The sequence below is a fragment of the Odocoileus virginianus genome, chromosome 4, assembly GCF_023699985.2.
Source record: "Odocoileus virginianus isolate 20LAN1187 ecotype Illinois chromosome 4, Ovbor_1.2, whole genome shotgun sequence".
Taxonomy (NCBI): Eukaryota; Metazoa; Chordata; class Mammalia; order Artiodactyla; family Cervidae; genus Odocoileus; species Odocoileus virginianus.
In genome coordinates this window covers 48543230-48561087 of record NC_069677.1, presented here as the reverse complement: position 1 = coordinate 48561087, position 17858 = coordinate 48543230, and the positions used below count along the sequence as shown (strand labels likewise).

Genomic DNA, 17858 nt, shown 5'->3' with positions numbered 1-17858 from the left:
ACCAAAGAATTGATGCTTTTGAACTGTGGTGTTGGAGAAGAGTCTTAAGAATCCTTTGGACTGCAAGGAAATCAAACCAGTCAGTCCTAAAGGAGATCAGTCCTGAATATTCATTGGAAGGACTGATGCAAAGAGATGACTCAGTAGAAAAGACCCTGATGCTGCGAAAGACTGAAGGCAGGAGGAGAAGGGGACGACAGAGGACAAGATAGTAGGATGGCATCACTGACTCAATGGACATGAGTTGGAGCAAGCTCCAGGAGATGATGAAAGACAGGGAAACCTGGCACGCTGCAGTCCATAGGGTTGCAGAATCAGACACAACTGAGTGACTAAGCAACAACGTATTGTTGACACCAACCCAGACCTTGCCCCTGAACTTCAGACTCTTAGGTTCAGAGGACTATCCAAATGCTCCACTTGGAATTTAGAATGCCCCAAATCAAGCTAATTTCTACCCAAATCTGTTCTTCTGTAAATGAAAAGTAGCTTTCCGGTTATTCATGCCAAATCCTAAGACTCATCCTCAACTTTTCTCATTGTCGGACATTCCACATTCAGCCCATCAACAAATACTGTTAGTCTGTCTTCAGAATCCAAATGCTTCTCACCACCTCCACAGCTGACACCCTGGTCCAAGTCACCAGCAGACTTTGCCGAGGTCACTGCAATACTCTCTTGTTCTGCCTGCTTCCACCCTTGTCTGTCTAGCCTGTTCTCAACACAGCAGCCAAAACGATCCAATCTGGAAGTCAGATTGTCACTCTTCTGCTAAAAAAAACCCTGTGCTAAGTAAATGACAAGGTCCTTCTGGTGGCCTCCCGGGCTTGTGTGGACTCATCCAGCCTATCAGCCACACTGTGGCCTCGGGTCCCTCTGCCTGAAACCCCCTCTCTTCTGGAGGCATGGCTGGCTCTCACTTCTGGACCTCTGCTCAAATTAGAGGGGCCTGACTTCAGACTAAAGTATAATTCTCCCAACACCCCACATACCCTTCTCCCTACTTTATTTTTCTCCAGAGCCCTTATCACCATCTGATGCACATTTTCTTGTTTATTGGTTCACCGTCCTCTCTCGCTAGAATGAGTCCCAATACAGACAGCTACATGTGAGTCTTTTGTTCACTGCTATTATCCTCAGTCCTCAAACGAGTATCTGACATTCACGTATTTATCGAGTAATAAAATGCAGTTAAAACTCTTGCCACAAATCTAGAAACTCATATTAATTTTGTCTAAGAACACTGCACTGGTTGCATCCCTTGGGTAACCAGTTTTTTGTCTTTCTTACCCACTGCTTGACACTGCTAATCTGGGACATGTAGTACTGGAGAAATGGTGTTGTCTTTTGCCACATCACGTAGGAGCTGCCCAGAAAAGCTAGGTCCCAGACGGGCCGCAGAGACGGAGCAATATATCCATGACTGTCTGAAGGGGCAAAAAAGTACATGCGTGTCAAGACATTTATAGGACAAAATCTTAGAAGTTTCATAGTCAAACAGGACTCGTATCTGTGTCTACACTGTATAGAGGTTTACATGCTTCAACTTGCCTGGTAGGTAAAAAGCTACTATAAAACAGTTTAAGGGCCATTTGCTGTATTACATAAATGCAAACTAAGAGTGGTAATGATTAACCTAAAAATCTTCAATCTTTTAATTAGATGGGAATACCTATCAGTTATATTCTCCACATCCCTTTCTACTTTTGTTCTACAGTGAACGTGCTGGCCTTCACCAATCTAGCAAATGTCTTTGTCCTTCTCTGATCCTAGGCGTTAAAGCCAATCAGTGGCAGCATCTGTCACTTTTTTTTTTTTTTTGACCAAATGAAAAAAATCAAGTGAGTTTTTCCTGTGGTATTGTCTTTGGAACTGTAATCTTTTTAATTCAGCATTTATTTTAAAAAAATTACTTAATGTCAGATACTGGGATGGGTAGGGAAACAATGACTATCTTTTGTGACTTTTTGGAACTCTAATTTTAGCAAGTTATTTATGAGCTGTCCATGGACCATCATTTTTGTAGTTTGAAAGAGATATTCCTGGTCTGTATTACAGCCCAATAGTTTAATATGTGAGGAATTCTAACAGCTTACTTAGGAAATGAACCCTTCTTGGTAAAATAATCCTTTTGCATAAATTCTGCTCTGTGTTGGTAGAACTTGACTGGGTTGATTTATAATGGTATCAGTTCAGAAGGCATTCATTGATTGCTTGGGTGCTGTGGGCAATACAAAGAGAGACCCTACCCCCCTCTTCTTGACAGTGTGGAAAGGCAGCTGACATGCCTTTCTTAAGAGGGAAGATTAGAGAGGAGAGGAAGGCACAGGGAACAGGGAGGTTTCTCTGGCTGAAGAAGTTGGGGAAAATATCACAGAAATGAGATTTGAGCTGTGGCTTGAATTCTTGTCATGTGTGTGTGTGTGTGCACACGCATGTGAGAAAGCGACAGACTTCCTTCATCTTACAGTGCCACTATGAGTTTACATCTTGAGATCAAAACAAATTAACCACAGAAGAAAAATCAGTTATACAAAATACTGCGAATAGTGAGGACAACTGAATTTGTGTCCATCATGCATTCAGTAGCACTGATGCAGTCACTCTGGACTTTAGCTGGTTATTCCCCAGTCTTTTATATGTAACATATTGGGCTCATCTATAGGAAGTTTATGAACTTATTAGAAAAGGTGAAATTTTTTACTCATAATGAAAACTAGACAATTACTTTTTAAGGGAAAAACAGTGCAGAGCAAGGATATCATAAAATGGATTCAATCTTCTCACTCACCAATTGTAGAGAAAACTGCTCAACAGTCAAAAACCCTGGGTTAATTAAATAATGGGATCTGCTGAGAGTTGCATTGCCTACTCCAAAATGGATTTTAATTCACTTTATCCAAAACCAAACCTTTTCAGTTGTAAGTAGATAATTTTATATATACAGGCTATAAATAGCACCATTAAATGTCTCTGCTGAATTTAAAGTGACAAGAGAACTTGTAGATTTCATTGATAAAAACATACACTCCATTAAATTATCTGAATCTTCGTAGCAACATGTTGGTATATTATTATAGAATGATCCTTGTGGGCATACAGGACTTCTAATCTGTACTATTAAAAAGTGTCCAAAATCTAGAAATCCTGTGGTAAATAAATATTTAAAAGAGAAGGTCCAAAATGATTTCTAAAAATTTGTGTTTTAAGAGGAATATATAAAACCACATTTCCCCAGCTAATGCTAAGGAGGGGTGTGTGCTACGTCACTAAGCCGTGTACGACTCTCTGCGACCCTAGGGACTGCAGCCTGCCAGGCTCCTCTGTCCATGGGATTCTCCAGGCAAGAAGACTGGAATGGGTTGCCATTTCCTTCTCCAGGGGATCTTCCTGACCCAGGGGTCGAACCTGCGTCTCTTATGTCTCCTGCATTGGCTAGGTGGGTTCTTTACCACTAGCGCCACTTGGGAAGCCCCCCTTTCTTCCCACTTGCATTTAGTTAAGGGGGGGATCAATCCCCAAGTAACTAGATTGTAAGTATTAGTCATTGCCCCCTGATTTCAGGCAGTTAAATATAAGCAAGTTCTCCTACAGTATGAGATTCTGATTCTTTGGAACAGGATTTAATCCAAGTTGTCAGAGACCTATAATGAGAATGATCCAAGCTCTGCATTTGAGAAGCGCAAAGAGCAGGATCCTACCTCCAGGTCTGTCAGAACACTCGGCCCCGTAATGGAGGGACACAGATGCAGCAATGAATGGAGACTGCAGGGCCTCCACGCTGAAACGGGGCCTCTCACAGCCTCCCGGCAAGTGAGCACACTGAGAGAGAGAGACAGGGAGCACCGTGGCCAGATGTCAAGTCTAATGCCCAAGTACAGGTGCAGGGATGACTCTGTGGTTTTGGAAATTGGATTTGCCGTAAGTGCTGGGTCTCTCAGTGCCAGAGCAAATGGGCTCTGCTTCACTTCAGCTGAGTCACTTGAAAAGCAAGGTTCATTTCTTAGAAGAGACGGCACCACTGCCCATTAGCTCTGGACCTAAAATGAGATCAGCTCGACTCCAGTACAGCCTCCCAGCAAGGCCCCAAGACAGTCGGCTCGCCCAGCCCTGGTGCAGAACACGATGCTGGGCATAGCCAAGGCCCTGGTTGGGGTCTCATCACTTTAAGTCCCCAAAGCCACCACCAGAAACCTCTAGAAACATCTCCTCAGCTCCTGGACTCAACCCTGAAAACTGCACCTCTGCGTGTGGGTCCTGTTACAAAGACCTCCACCTCTTTTGGAGTCAAGCTCTTGCCCCGCCCGCGTCTGGGACGGAGTCACTATCTTGTACTGGAGGAGGAGAACCGGAAAAGGATACTTCTGAATTTTGTTTAAATAATGAGGCAAACCACCTTCTGTCGTTAAAGTGCCATTTGGGAAATAAATTTTTACATGATCATTCTTCTTGAGACTTAGTAATGACACAGGCTCCTGAATATAGAAATTCCAGAGATGGGTACATACCAGGAATGCTGACTGCGTTCAAGGGGCTTTTAAGCTGCTTCATGAGCTTGTAGAGATGGTAATCCTCTTCCTGTCTCCTCTCCTTCTTAATGAGCTGACTACACGTCACATTAACGGCCGGTCTGGGCTTCTCATTCCTGAAAAATACTTGAGCAGAACATTGTCCCAGACGTTTCTCATCTTCCTGAAATAAAAATTTTGAAATTACAAGAGATGGTTCCTCATCACGTCCCACCCAGCCCAGCGTACAAACACAAGACTGGGGAGCGTCCGTACCTGGCAGGCACGCCCTGGCATGCACATGTAGTGGTCTACTTTGCAGAGTGTGATTTGGGGGCTCACACTGAACACAACCATCTTCAGCCTTTGCTGTCTTTTAAATTCCTGCTTTCTGATGGTGCCCTTAGGAAAGCAGGCTGGGCCTCTTCCCAAAGAAATACTCATTGACAGCTGTGAGTGCTGCTCAACTCAAAACTCTAGGACAGGTACTTTCCTCTCTGGGACCAATGTAACGCTCAGTTGGAACTCAAGCTTGCAAACTTTGACCAAGAGGACGCGGATCTCCATGAACACAAGTGACAATACCATCATGCTGCCTGATGAGTCTGGTCCTCTTACTCCAATTTTACAGATTAAGAGTGACGTTTAAAGAGGAACCTCCTCCACGTGCCACAGCTAATAAGTGGTCAGCCAGGACCTGAGCTGTGTCTGTGATGCCGGGGCCCTAGCTCTGTGAGAGCCCCGAGACCTAATCTGAGAGAAGCAGAGACACCAACCACCCCAGTGGGGCTGCTCCAAGTATCCACGTGACCGAGGGCTGTCGGCTTATACTCATATTGAAACCTAGACACGCTGAGTGTTCTGGGATCTCCCTCACTTAACTTTCCAACCCAGGGACACATGGAGCTGGGTACTGGATCTTTAAGTAGACATCAAGTGCACGACTCATTTCTGGGACGGTTCTTTACCCTTTTAGGTCACTGATGCCTTAATCTAACAATAAAAGCCAAGGAACCGCTTCCCAGAAAAATGCATGTTCGTTCAAACCATCCACTGGGCCTTTGATTTGAGGAAGTTCATGGCCCGAGTTAACTCCTGTAACAACTTGGTAGCTTGACCAACTAAATTCTTTTCCCTTTTACAGTCATTTGAACTGTGTGGAGTCCCAGTTAAAACAACCAAAAAAAAAAAAAAAAAGCCCACAAACAAATTGTAATCAAGATTGGATCTACCTAAGAAGCCTCCTCCTGGAACTAAAGCCAAAACTCCCACAAAAACTGCAATAGGCTTTCCTAATCATCAGTGCCATACAGGGAAACGGTAAAGGCAGCATTCCGGAAGAGGCTTATCAAGGGCAAAAGACAGGGCTGGCACATGGCTCTTTTGATGTCAAAGCTATTTCCAAGGCAGGGGAAAGGAAATGGGAGTTGTCCCCTTTTGTCCCCCCCCAACCCCAGCTCAGTTGGCCCCACAGAATCAAAGCAGTTGCCTGAAGATGAAAGAACTCTCCTCACCCTGTCAATTAGCTCGCCATGCCCTTCAGAGGAGCACAGTAGGTCAAAATAATCTAGTGGTCATTTTCCCTTTCACTTTAAAGAACACCTCCACTGGCAACGCAGAAACCAAAAGCACCTTCCTATGCTTTAAGAAAATGTTACTTAGGTTAATAAGCCACGTTGGCGTACTGTTGTCCGGTCAAGCTTTCTTCCAGAAGCATCCACTGGAGGGGTCCCGCCTTCTCTGAAGCTCTGCCTGAGACACCTTGATGCTGCCTGCCCACCCCTGCAGCCCTGACCCAGTGCCACATAGCGGGGTTTGGGCTGGTCCCTCCACCCAGGCTTGGCTGATGCCTCCAGCCCGGCCCAGCACTGCGAAGTTCATCCGGCTCTGATTTCTGTCTGAATCTCCTGTTTACTCTTCTTGAAAGCAGCGGAAAGGACACCTGGAGAATCACGGCCTGCTGGGTCACAACTGGAGAGGCTGCAGGTGCCTGCGGCGTGACAGGCTGCTCTGGGCTACAGAATCCCTCTGTTGAAGGAAGCTCCTGGCAGTGGCCTCCTGCCACGCCAGCCCACTAACAAGAAATGTCACCAGCGGACAGGAAAGAGCAGGCTGGCATTTCGGAGTGAGTCACTCCAGGGATTCTGAGGCGGGAGGGAGGGGCAGTGGCTGCCAGAGTGTGAAACACCCTCCTAGCGACAAAGACGGCCGCATGGACTGTTTTTAAAAGCAGCCCTGTTTAAGGTCATGAAGTTGTCCTGTCAAACTCTAGTCTTCAATTCTTGAGAGCAAATACAAAGCAAAGCAGGAGGGGAAAACACACACACACACAAAAGTAAACCTCCAGGTCACGATATACAGGTTTGATCAAGAAGTTAGTTTGGGTTTTCCTGTAATATATTATGGGAAACTCCAGATGAACTCCTTGGCCAACCCAATACTGAGATTCTCACTTAAAAAAAAAAATCCATAAAAATTGTTAATGGGACACTTCCTGAACCATGGCAGCTTACCTCTGTGCTGTAGAATTCTGTGGTAAACACCAGGTCAAATTTATATTCCTTCTTCTGATTAACCTGAAACACAGAAACGGAACTTTAGCCAAGTGGAAGTTCTGTTAACGGAAATCAAATCTGAATATTCATTGGAAGGACTGATTTTGAAGTTGAAGCTCCAATACTTTGGCCACATGATGCAAAGAGTCAACTCGTTGAAAAAGCCCCTGAGGCTAGGAAAGACTGAAGGCAGGAGGAGAAGGGGACGACGAGGATGAGATAGTTGGACAGCATCACCAACTCAATGGACACGAGTTTGAGCAAGCTCCGGGAGATGGTGAAGGACAGGGAAGCCTGGCGTGCTGCAGTCCCTGGGATCACGAAGGGTCAGACAAGACTTAGCAACTGAACAACGGCAACTGCTTACTCTCTTGGGATAACATGACATGCAAATGGCAGCTGTAACACTTATACCTGAATAAAATCAATTTTTTTTTTATAAGCAGGAGAAAAGATCTCAAACTGTGGTCTGATCAGGCCACTCTGCTTGCTGATTTGACAGCTGCTCACAAAGAGGGAGGCGGTGCCCCCCCATGCCCTGCGCTGGGCACGGGCCTTCAGCAGCTGCCCCCACTGCCGCTCACAGCTGAAGACAGGATCCGGCCACGAAGATGCACCCCGTCATAAATGATGGGTTTTCAGATGGTGGGACGTGAAGAAAGAGTGGTGGGACAACACGGCTACGTGCCCTACAGTGGTCAAGGAAGGCGTCTGGGGGGGGAGGAGCCCTCGTCTGAGGTCAGAGGGGGGTGCGGAAGCAGCGCCCCACATGCAAGGCGGGCAGAGGGGAGCCTGAGGCGGGGGCCGCTCTGTGAGGGACCCAGCCAGGGCAGGGTGAGGTACCACAGAGACCAGTAGGCATGCTTCTAAACTTTGCAAATGCATGCTTAGCCTTTTTAAACCTCTGAACTGATTCCAATGCAGAGCTTTAGGGAATACGCATCCACATCACCGAAGCCCATTAGACTGTTCAGAAGAACTTTGTTATTGGCCATCATTTTGTTTTTAAAGAGCACAATGATCATTCAGTAAAAGGAATGTTTTCTAGAAAAGAAAGGGAGCTTCTGCCGCCCAGAGCTGAAGTTATTCCACACAGTGTTAAGTTATTCTGGAAAGAGCCATTTCCCTTTTGTGGGAGGCAGGGGTGAGGCAGAAACACAGCCGCACGGGATCTTAGTTCCTCAACCAGGGATCGAACTCACGTTCCCTTGCAGTGGAAGCACAGAGTCTTAACCACTGGACCACCAGGGAATTCCCTCCGTTTCTCGTGAAGTTTAGCCCAGGAACACAGCAGCCAAGCATGGTTATTTTAAGTAGACCAGATATCATCCATTCCTATCACAGACTTTAAAAAAACAAATGCTGGGAAACTGGAGAACGGAGAGTGAGGATTCTATGGTGATTGCTTATATAAGGAATATTTAAATGTGTAGACGTACAGATATTCCTGGGGGTCAAGGGGCACCCAGAGCCCACGCATGAGAGCTGTTTGCTTAGGACTCATTTTCAATCTCGAAACAAGTGCTGGTGTACGCTGAAACACTGATTTCAATTACATATTCATACTAATTACACAATTCAGACTCACGTGTCTGTCTTCTCAGCCATTTACTGTTTGCCACCCAGTATGCCCGGCACCAGGGAGATACATGGAAACGAAACACCCTGTCCAGCCTGACCGCAGACCCACACCCTGCGTGGAAAGGGTGAATCACAGCTCTCCTGCGTGGCCAGAGCGGCAGGCGTGCTGGGCACCTACTCCAGGGAGGCTTTCTAGAGCAAAGGGGAGCCAGGCAAAGACACAGGAATGGAGGGCAGGGGCTGGCATTTCAGGGGAGGCTGCGAAGCGAGGGAAAAGGCTGTCTGGGAAGGCTGGTGCAAGGTCATGGAAGCATTTTTTGTAACGAGGACTTGGAACTTGATCCCTAAGTCTGTGGGAACCCCAGTAAAGTAAACATATTGCAGCACTCAGGCTGTTGTGCAGAGTAAAGCGCGGCACAAGAAAAGTTTAGATGGTGCCTTGGTTGGGGTAGAAGTGCAGTGCTCCCTATTTGCATTGTTATTAAAACCTATTCAAACCCACAGCTAACGTCATCCTCAATAGTGAAAAGTTAAAGCATTTCCTCTAAGATCAGGAACAAGACAAAGCTATCCACTCTCACCACTTTTATTCAACATAGTTTTGGAAGTCCTAGCCACAGCAATCTGAGAAGAGAAAAATTAGAGGAATCCAAATTGGAAAAGAAGTAAAACTGTCACTGTTTGTGGATGACATGATACTATACATAGAAAATCCTCAAGATGCTACCAGAAAATGACTAGAGCTCATCAATGAATTTGGTAAAGTTGCAGGATACATGGAAATTCTCTGATGGTCCAGTGGTAAGGACTTGGTGCTTTCACTGCAGAGGGCCCAGGTTCAATCCGCGGTTGAGGAACTAAGATCCCACAAGTCACACAGTGGCACATCAGCCCTCCCTGCAAAGTTGCAGCATATAATACACAGGAATCTGTTGCATTTCTACACATTCACAACGAAAGATCCGAACAAATAAGGAAACTAGCCTACTCACCACTGCATCAATGCAATCCCTATCAATTACCAATGGCATTTTTCATAGAATAGAACAAAATTTTTTGTAATTTGTATGGAAACACAAATGACCTTGAATAGCAAAGCAATCCTGAGGAAGAAAAGTGGAGCTGGAGGAATCAGGCTCCCTGACCTGAAACTACACCACAGGTACCTTCCCTGGTGGGCCAGGGGTTAGGGATCCACCTTCCAGGGCAGGGGACAAGGGTTCGAGTGCTGGTCGGGAAACTGGGATCCCACACGCTGTGGAGCAGCTAAGCCTACGCGCTGCAACTACCAAGCCCACATGCCACCACTAGAAAAGCCCACAAAGGATTCAAAGAATTAACCTTCAAAATATACAAGCAGCTCACACAGCTCAACATCAAAAACACAAACAACTCAAAGACTGGGCAGAAGACCTAAACAGACACTTCCCTAGAGAAGACAGAGAGATGGCCAAAAAGCACATGAAAAGATGCTCAACGTTGCTCATTATTAGAGACATGCAAGAGAGTTTTCATGCCACACTGGTCAAAATGGCCATCATCAAAAAGTCTACAAACAATAAATGCTGGAGAGGGTATGGAGAAAAGGGAACCCTCCTATAAATGTTGGTGGGAATGTAAACTGGTGCAGCCACCATGGAGAGCGGTACAGGGATTCCTTTAAAAACCAAAACCAGAACCACCATATGACCCAGCAATCCCGCTCCTGGGCATACACCCAGAGGAAACCATGATTAGAAAGACACCCGCATCCCAGTGTTCACTGCAGCAGTATTTACAGCAGCCAAGACAGGGAAGGAACCTGGATGTCCACCAACAGGAATGAAGACGATGTGGTACATAATACAGCAGAGTACTACTCAGCCATAAAAAGAATGCAAGAGCGCCATTTACAGCACCATGCGTGGACCTAGAGATTGCCACACTGAGTGAAGCAAGGCAGAGAAAAACAAAGATCAAATCATACTGCTTATATGTGGAATCTTTACAAAATGATAAAAAATGAACCTATTTACAAAACAGAAAGAGAGTCACAGATGTAGAAAACAAGCGTCTGGTCACCAAGGGGAAATGAGGGGAGAGGGATAAACTGGGAGCCTGAGATGGACACATTCACACTACTATATATAACTAATAAGAACCTGCCGTGCAGCACATGGAAGTCTCCTCAAAACTCTACAGTGACCTCCAAGAGAAAGGAATTTTAAAAAGAGTGGATATATGCGTATGTATAACTGATTTACTGTGCTATATGGCAGAAGCTAACAACACTGTAGATCAACTATACTCCATTAAAAATTAACTGAAAAATATCACATCAGGGAGAGAAAGAACTGTGCTGGGAAGCAGGGTCTGGCCCAAAGATGAGACTATGGAAGGCTGAAATGCAGACTCTATCTAGCTTCTGCTGCACTCAATATGCCAGCAAATTTGGAAAACTCAGCATCGGCCACAGGACTGGGAAAGGTCAGTTTTCATTCCAACCCCAAAGAATGTTCAAACTACCCCACATCTTCACTCACCTCACATGCTAGCAAGGTAATGCTGAAAATCCTTCAAGCTAGTCTTCAATAATAAGTGAACCGAGAACATCCAGATGTACAAGTTGGGTTTAAACAAGGCAGAGGAACCAGAGATCAAATTGTCAACATCCGTTGGATCATAGAAAAGGCAAGGGGATTTCAGAAAAACATCTACTTCTGCTTTATTCACTATGATGACACCACCCTTATGGCAGAAAGTGAAGAACTAAAGAGCCTCTTGATGAAAGTGAAAGAGGACAGTGAAAAAGTTGGCTTAAAGCTCCACATTCAGGAAACTAAGATCATGGCATCTGGTCCCATCACTTCATGGCAAATAGATGGGAAACAGTGGAAACAGTGTCAGACTTTATTTTGGGGGGCTCAAAAATCACTGCAGATGGTGACTACAGCTATGAAATTAAAAGACGCTTACTGCTTGCAAGGAAAGTTATGACCAACCTAGACATCATATTGAAAAGCAGAGACATTACTTTGTCAACAAAGGTCCATCTAGCCAAGGCTATGGTTTTTCCAGTGGTCATGTATGGATGTGAGAGTTGGACTATAAAAAAGCTGAGCACCAAAGAATTGATGCTTTGAACTGTGGTGTTGGAGAAGGCTCTTGAGAGTCCCTTGGACTGCAAGGAGGTCCAACCAGTCCATCGTAAAGAAGATCAGTCCCGGTTGTTCATTGGAAGGACTGATGCTTGAAGCTGAAACTCCTATATTTTGGCCACCTGATGCAAAGAGCTGACTCATTTGAAAAGACCCTGATGCTGGGAAAGATCGACGGCGGAGGAGAAGGGGACGACAGAGGATGAGATGGTCGGATGGCATCACTGACTCAATGGACATGCGTTTGGGTGAACTCCAGGAGTTGGTGATGGATAGGGAGGCCTGGCGTGCTGCAGTTCATGGGGTCGCAAAGAGTCAGACATGACTGAGCTACTGAAAAACAACAGCTTGTTTTTACTTTGGTTTTCTCCTGTCTGGAGCTTGCAAAGAACCGGCAAGGCTGTATATTGTCACCCTGCTTATTTAACTTATATGCAGAATGAAAGTGAATGTGAAGTCGCTCAGTTGTGTCCGACTCTTTGTGACCCCATGGACTGTAGCCTATCAGGCTTCATCCATGGGATTTTCCAGGCAAGATTACTGGAGTGGGTTGCCATTTCTTTCTCCAGGAGATCTTCCTGACCCAGGCATTGAACCCATGTCTCCCGCATTGCAGGCAGACGCTTTACCGTCTGAACCACCAGGGAAGTCTTATATGCAGAGTACACCATGAGAAACGCTGGGCTAGATGAAGCAAAAGCTGGAATCAAGATTGCCGGGAGAAATATCAATAACCTCAGATATGCAGATAACACCATGCTTATGGCAGAAAGCAAAGAGGATCTAAAGAGCTTCTTGATGAAAGTGAAAAAGGAGAGTGAAAAAGATGGCTTAAAACTCAACATTCAAAAAACTAAGATTATAGCATCCAGTCCCATCACTTTGTTACCAATGGGGGAAAAAATGGAAACAGTGACAAGACTTTATTTTCTTGGACTCCAAAATCACTGCAGATAATGACTGCAGCCATGAAACGAAGACACTGGCTCCTTGGAAGAAAAGCTATGACAAACCTAGACAGTGTATTAAAAAGCAGAGACATTACTTTGCCGACAAAGATCTATATAGTCAAAGCTATGGTTTTTCCAGAAGTCATGAATGGAAAAGTTGGACCATAAAGAAGGCTGAGTGGCTAAGAATTGATGCTTTCAAACTCTGGTGTTGGAGAAGACTCTTGAGAGTCCCTTGGACTGCAAGGAGATCCAACCAGTCCATCCTAAAGGAAAGCAGTCCTGAATACTCATTGGCAGGACTGATGCTGAAGCTGATGCTACAATACTTTGACCACCTGATGCGAAGAGCTGACTCACTGGAAAATATCCTGATGCCGGGAAAGATCGAGGGCAGGAAGAAAAGGAGACTACAGAGGATGAGATGGTTGGATGGCATCATCAACTCAATGGACAATAGTTTGAGCAAACTCTGGGAGATAGTGAAGGACAGGGAAGCCTGGAGTGCTGCAGTTCACGGGGTCACAGAGTCAGACACAACTGAGAGACTGAAAAACACAGCTTGTTTTTACTTTGGTTTTCTCCTGCCTGGAGCTTGCGGAGAACCGTTAAAGGGTGTGAGTGAGACCTGCATGAAAGTAGCTGAACAAGGTGCCCCATACATCTGTCTCCAGGTCCCCTCGACACCCCACCCGAGTTAGAAGAACACACAGCACACTCCCATGGGCCACATGGACACCAGCAGCTGAGACTCACAGAGGCTGGTTCTGTGTGCTGGCAGGCCTAAGGCTTGAACTGCTTGCTGCACCAGCCCTGTGGCCCTCCCACCTGCTCCACGCATGACCTAGGAGTCTGCCCTTCACCTCCGCTTAGGGGCCTGGGGTCAGCCTCCCTCACAGGAGTCAGGACGCCCCTCAGGCTGCTATCTGGGGGTGAGCACCACAGGTGCTAAGAAGAGGAGAGGTCAGCAGAGTTGGTGGTACCACCTTCATGCTCCAGGACATGGAAGAAGGCCAGGAAGCAGCTGGATGTCATAAAAAGAGATTCAGTGGAGGTGGTGGTTGAAGCTATGGCATTTCCTGTCATGCCCCGGGGAAGGCAATACTGAGAATAATCTTAAGGACTGCCCACCTTTCCATAACTAATAAACTGGGCACACTTATTTGCTATCCATAGAAATTCAAAAAAGCTTGCTTTACTATTGATATAATTGTGCACATTTCAAATAAAGTGCTTAAGATATTATTTGATTCTGTATTTTGTTGAAAACACATGGAAGCTAAATGAGGAGCTGTTACCGAGTCCAAGCTCGCTCTGCTCGCCATAAGATGAGTCAATGACTCTAAGACGAGGTGTTGGGATCAGGAAGGGACTTTATTCCGGAGCCAGCTGACTGAGAAGATGGCAGGCTAGCATCTCAAAATAACCGTCTTGTTGGGGCCTGGTTGCCAGGTTCTTTAATGGATGAGAGATGGGAGGGCGGGGAGGTGAGGAAACAAAGTAAAAAGCCATTCAATCCTTGTAAACGTCCCCTAGAATGGCAAGGCTCAGGCAGGGCAATGTTTTTGTTCCACTTCGCTCAGAGGCAGACCACAGTTGCACAAGCAGATCCAGAGTAAATTCAAAATTAACCCTTCCCAGTTACAGCACCAGTACCTCCTCTGCAGGGAACGAAACACCCGGAGTAACCCAGGCTGTGAGCTGAGTCAGGATGGAGCTGTCCTTATGAAGAGTAATTTGCCTTCCCGATTTGCTCTGCTTCTTTTGTATTAATCAGGCACTCTTAAAAACATCTACATTTTGTCCCAAATAGGATTTTTACATTTGTGGTTGTACTTTATCATGATTATCAAGACTCAGTCTCTGTATCTCCCCTGAAGGCCTCTCCCGGCTCCCTTCCTCTGAGTCACGAGTTCCTCTGAGGCCACGTTGCTGGTCCTCCAGATATAAGGTGGCAGCCTTGGAAGACCAGTCAGGGCCGTCTGGGATGAATGTCTCACGCTCCTCAGGCTGCTTTAGGGCTGTGTGTTCACTTGGCTCTGATTAAACTATCCTGTGATGAAGAGGTCTCTGTAGTTCAACATGCACCCCAGGAGTTCTGAAGATGAATCAGGGCTGGGAGCAGGAGGACAGGGAAGAGACTGTCACGGCCACCCTCAGGGCAGTCAGGAGAAGGACTTCAAACAGTTTATGGTACAGCTGATTATTTGATCATGGATGACTCAGGAGCTATGAAAGGATAACTGGAGAAGTGATCTAGTCTGGGGACCAGAAAAGTGACATTTGACTCTGAAGTTAAGAAGGAATTAACTCTGGGGATGTCAGGATGATGCTATGTGTGCACATGTTCATTCGTGTCTGACTCTTTGAGACCCCACGGCTTGTAGCTCACCAGGCTCCTCTGTCCATGAGATTTCCCAGGCAAGAATACTGGATAGCCATTCCCTTCCCCAGGGGATCTCCTGACCCAGGGACCAAACCTGCCACATTGCAAAGCAGATTCTTTACCATCTGTGCCATCTGGGAAGCAGGATGACTGTGAGTGGCTGGCAAACATCCCACACGGAAGGATGCGGGATGAACCAAGGTGGGGATGGCAGAAACAGAGGGAAGTGTATGGTGGACAGATGTGGATGTGATCTAGCAGGTCAACATGGTCAGCTAAATATTATGGTCAGCTTCTATTATTCAAGATCAGAAATAATCACTAGAATTCACATTTTGTGTTAGGACAACATTATTAAATCTACCATCATTTAAAGGATGCTTACATTTATAGAACAATAACATATACCCTCTAGGGCCTGTGTTGGGTGTGATTCTAAGCATATCACATGTCTTACCTGGGTTAACAAGAGCTCTGAAGGCCTGTACACAAGTGAGTAATTATGAGATGCAGCTAAAGAACCGGGGAGAGACCACGGCACAACTGTTACATTGGCAAAAAATGAGAACGTGCATAAGGCCAACCTGTTGGCCAGGGCTGGGGGTTCATGGCTGGTGGGAGGTAGCCCGGTGCAGTCTGGCTGGGGGGCAGTCTGGATGATTCAGTCAAATCAGGATTACACATACTTTTATGATCCAATAACTACTTCCAGGTGTGTATCCCAGAGAAACAGTGATACTGTAACAGGGGACTGATGGGAGGATGTTCCTCGAGGCATCTGTGTGTGGTGGGAAGTTGGAGACAATCTATGCCTCCCTGGGGGGTAAGCAGGTAGAATGGGGGTGCTACGCAGAAGGGCAGGAGGAGAAGGGGGAGACAGAGGATGAGCTAGTTGGATGGCATCACCGACTCGATGGACATGAGTTTGAGCAAACTCCAGGAGACAGTGAAGGACAGGGAAGCCTGGCATGCTGCCGTCCATGGGGTCACAAAAAATTGGACACAACTTAGCAACTGAACAACAACCACAGATCACAGTGGGGAAAGGCAGCCAACTAGCCATACTTAGAGCAACTAAGAGAGATCCTCAAGGCAGGAAGTGAAAACAGCAGACACAAGAAGATGCACAGCATACCACTTACAAAGATGTTTTAAAGAAAAATTTACACACACAGCAACCATCTCTCTCATAAGAAAACTTACAGGGACTTCCCTGGTGGTCCAGTGACTAAGACTCAGTGTTCCCAATGCAGGGGGCGTGGGGTTTGATCCCTGGTCAGGGAACTAGATCCCACAGGCTGCAACTAAGACCCGGCACAGTCAAATTAAAAAGAAGAAAACACAGACAGAAGAAGAAACATCAGCCCTTCTCAGTGGTCCCCCAAGGGAGGTGGGATGCACGGTGTAGACAAAGAATGTCACCTGCCATATCAGTAAACAAAAAATACTGCAGCCATAAAACCCCTACAGTGCGCCCTGAGCGGGATTCAGGAAGGAGAAAAGCAGGACACTGGCCCTAAATAGTTGAGGTGTCAATCAAAGGAATGATTTCCATGAGCCCAGACTCCTGCATCTTCCCATACATGCACAAGCTCTAAACTCTAACTTGAAATGTCTGTATTTATGAATAACAGTAATCTTGTAATCTTTGGATATTTGACATTTTTTCCCCCCAGAAAAAACTCCTACATCTCCTGGCTTCTCCCTCACCTCTTTGAAACAGCCCCTAGGCACAATCTGAGGGGCTGTATCCTGGGCTGTAGTCCTCCGTGAGTCCACCAAAGAAAACAAACTTCTCAACTCTTAGGTTATACATTTCTTCAGCTGACAGATCTGGCGGCCAGTGAAGGGACCCAGGGCAGGCTTCTCTACTTCACCGGGATCCGAAGCCGTGGTACCAGCAGTGGCCTCTTAGCCCAGCCTGCCTCCTCAAAGAGAGTTGCGGTGAAAATGATAAAAAGAGGAGTGAGTTTTTTTCTTTCCCTTTCCTGACAACAAAGAAGATTAAACACAACAGTAAGCAGGCCTGAACATTCCCTAGTTGTTGTTTTTGTTTTACTTTAGCTGCTCTAACTCTGAGGTCTGTAAGTAAGTTTGCTTTCCTGCCTTCTAATTCTGCAGCTGTGTTGGGCTGTGTCAACTCTGCTTAGTCACTCCGTCGTGTCCGACCCTCTGTGACCCCACGGGCTAGCCCTCCAGGCTCCTCTGTCCATGGGGATTTTGAACAAGGCAAGAATGCTGGAGTGGGTTGCCATGCCTCCTCCAGGGGATCTTCCCAACCCAGGGATCAAACTCAAGTCTTCTGCGTTGCTGGCAGATTCTTTGCCATCTGAACCACCAGGGAAGTCCAAGAATACTGGAGTGGGTAGACTATCCCTTCTCCAGCAGGTCTTCCTGACCCAGGAATGGAACCAGGGTCTCCCTCATTGCAGGCGGATTCTTTACAAGCTGAGCTACTAGGGAAGCCCCTGCAGGAGCCATATACTTCATACCTATTCTCCTCTGGCTCTATGCTAAATGCATCCTCTACCTGGTGTTTACCCTTACAACACTCTTCCCCTTACAGATCAGTAAGAAGGCCACAGAGCCAGCCAACTGCCAGACTCAGTGACTGGGTTACTGATGCAGCCTCTGACTGTCTTTGAAGCAATGCAAGAGGAAAAAATCGAGATGCTAGCCCTTTTGTTCCTCATTCCCGACTCCTGACTGTGAGCCCTCATCTTATATAAGCCCCTAGACTC

The 17858-nt window shown here is 46.2% G+C and overlaps 1 protein-coding gene across 1 annotated transcript in view; it reads right to left on the bottom strand.

Annotated features, from left to right (window-relative positions):
• RARRES1 (retinoic acid receptor responder 1) overlaps positions 1–17858 on the bottom strand; it is a 43176-nt gene that overhangs the window by 10360 nt on the left and 14958 nt on the right. The window contains exons 2-4 of the mRNA XM_070466513.1: positions 7022–7084; positions 4509–4692; positions 1291–1427 (exon numbers count right to left, since the gene is read on the bottom strand). Of these exons, the coding sequence (XP_070322614.1) occupies positions 1291–1427; positions 4509–4692; positions 7022–7084 (384 nt within the window). The remainder of the gene's footprint in view (positions 1–1290; positions 1428–4508; positions 4693–7021; positions 7085–17858) is intronic.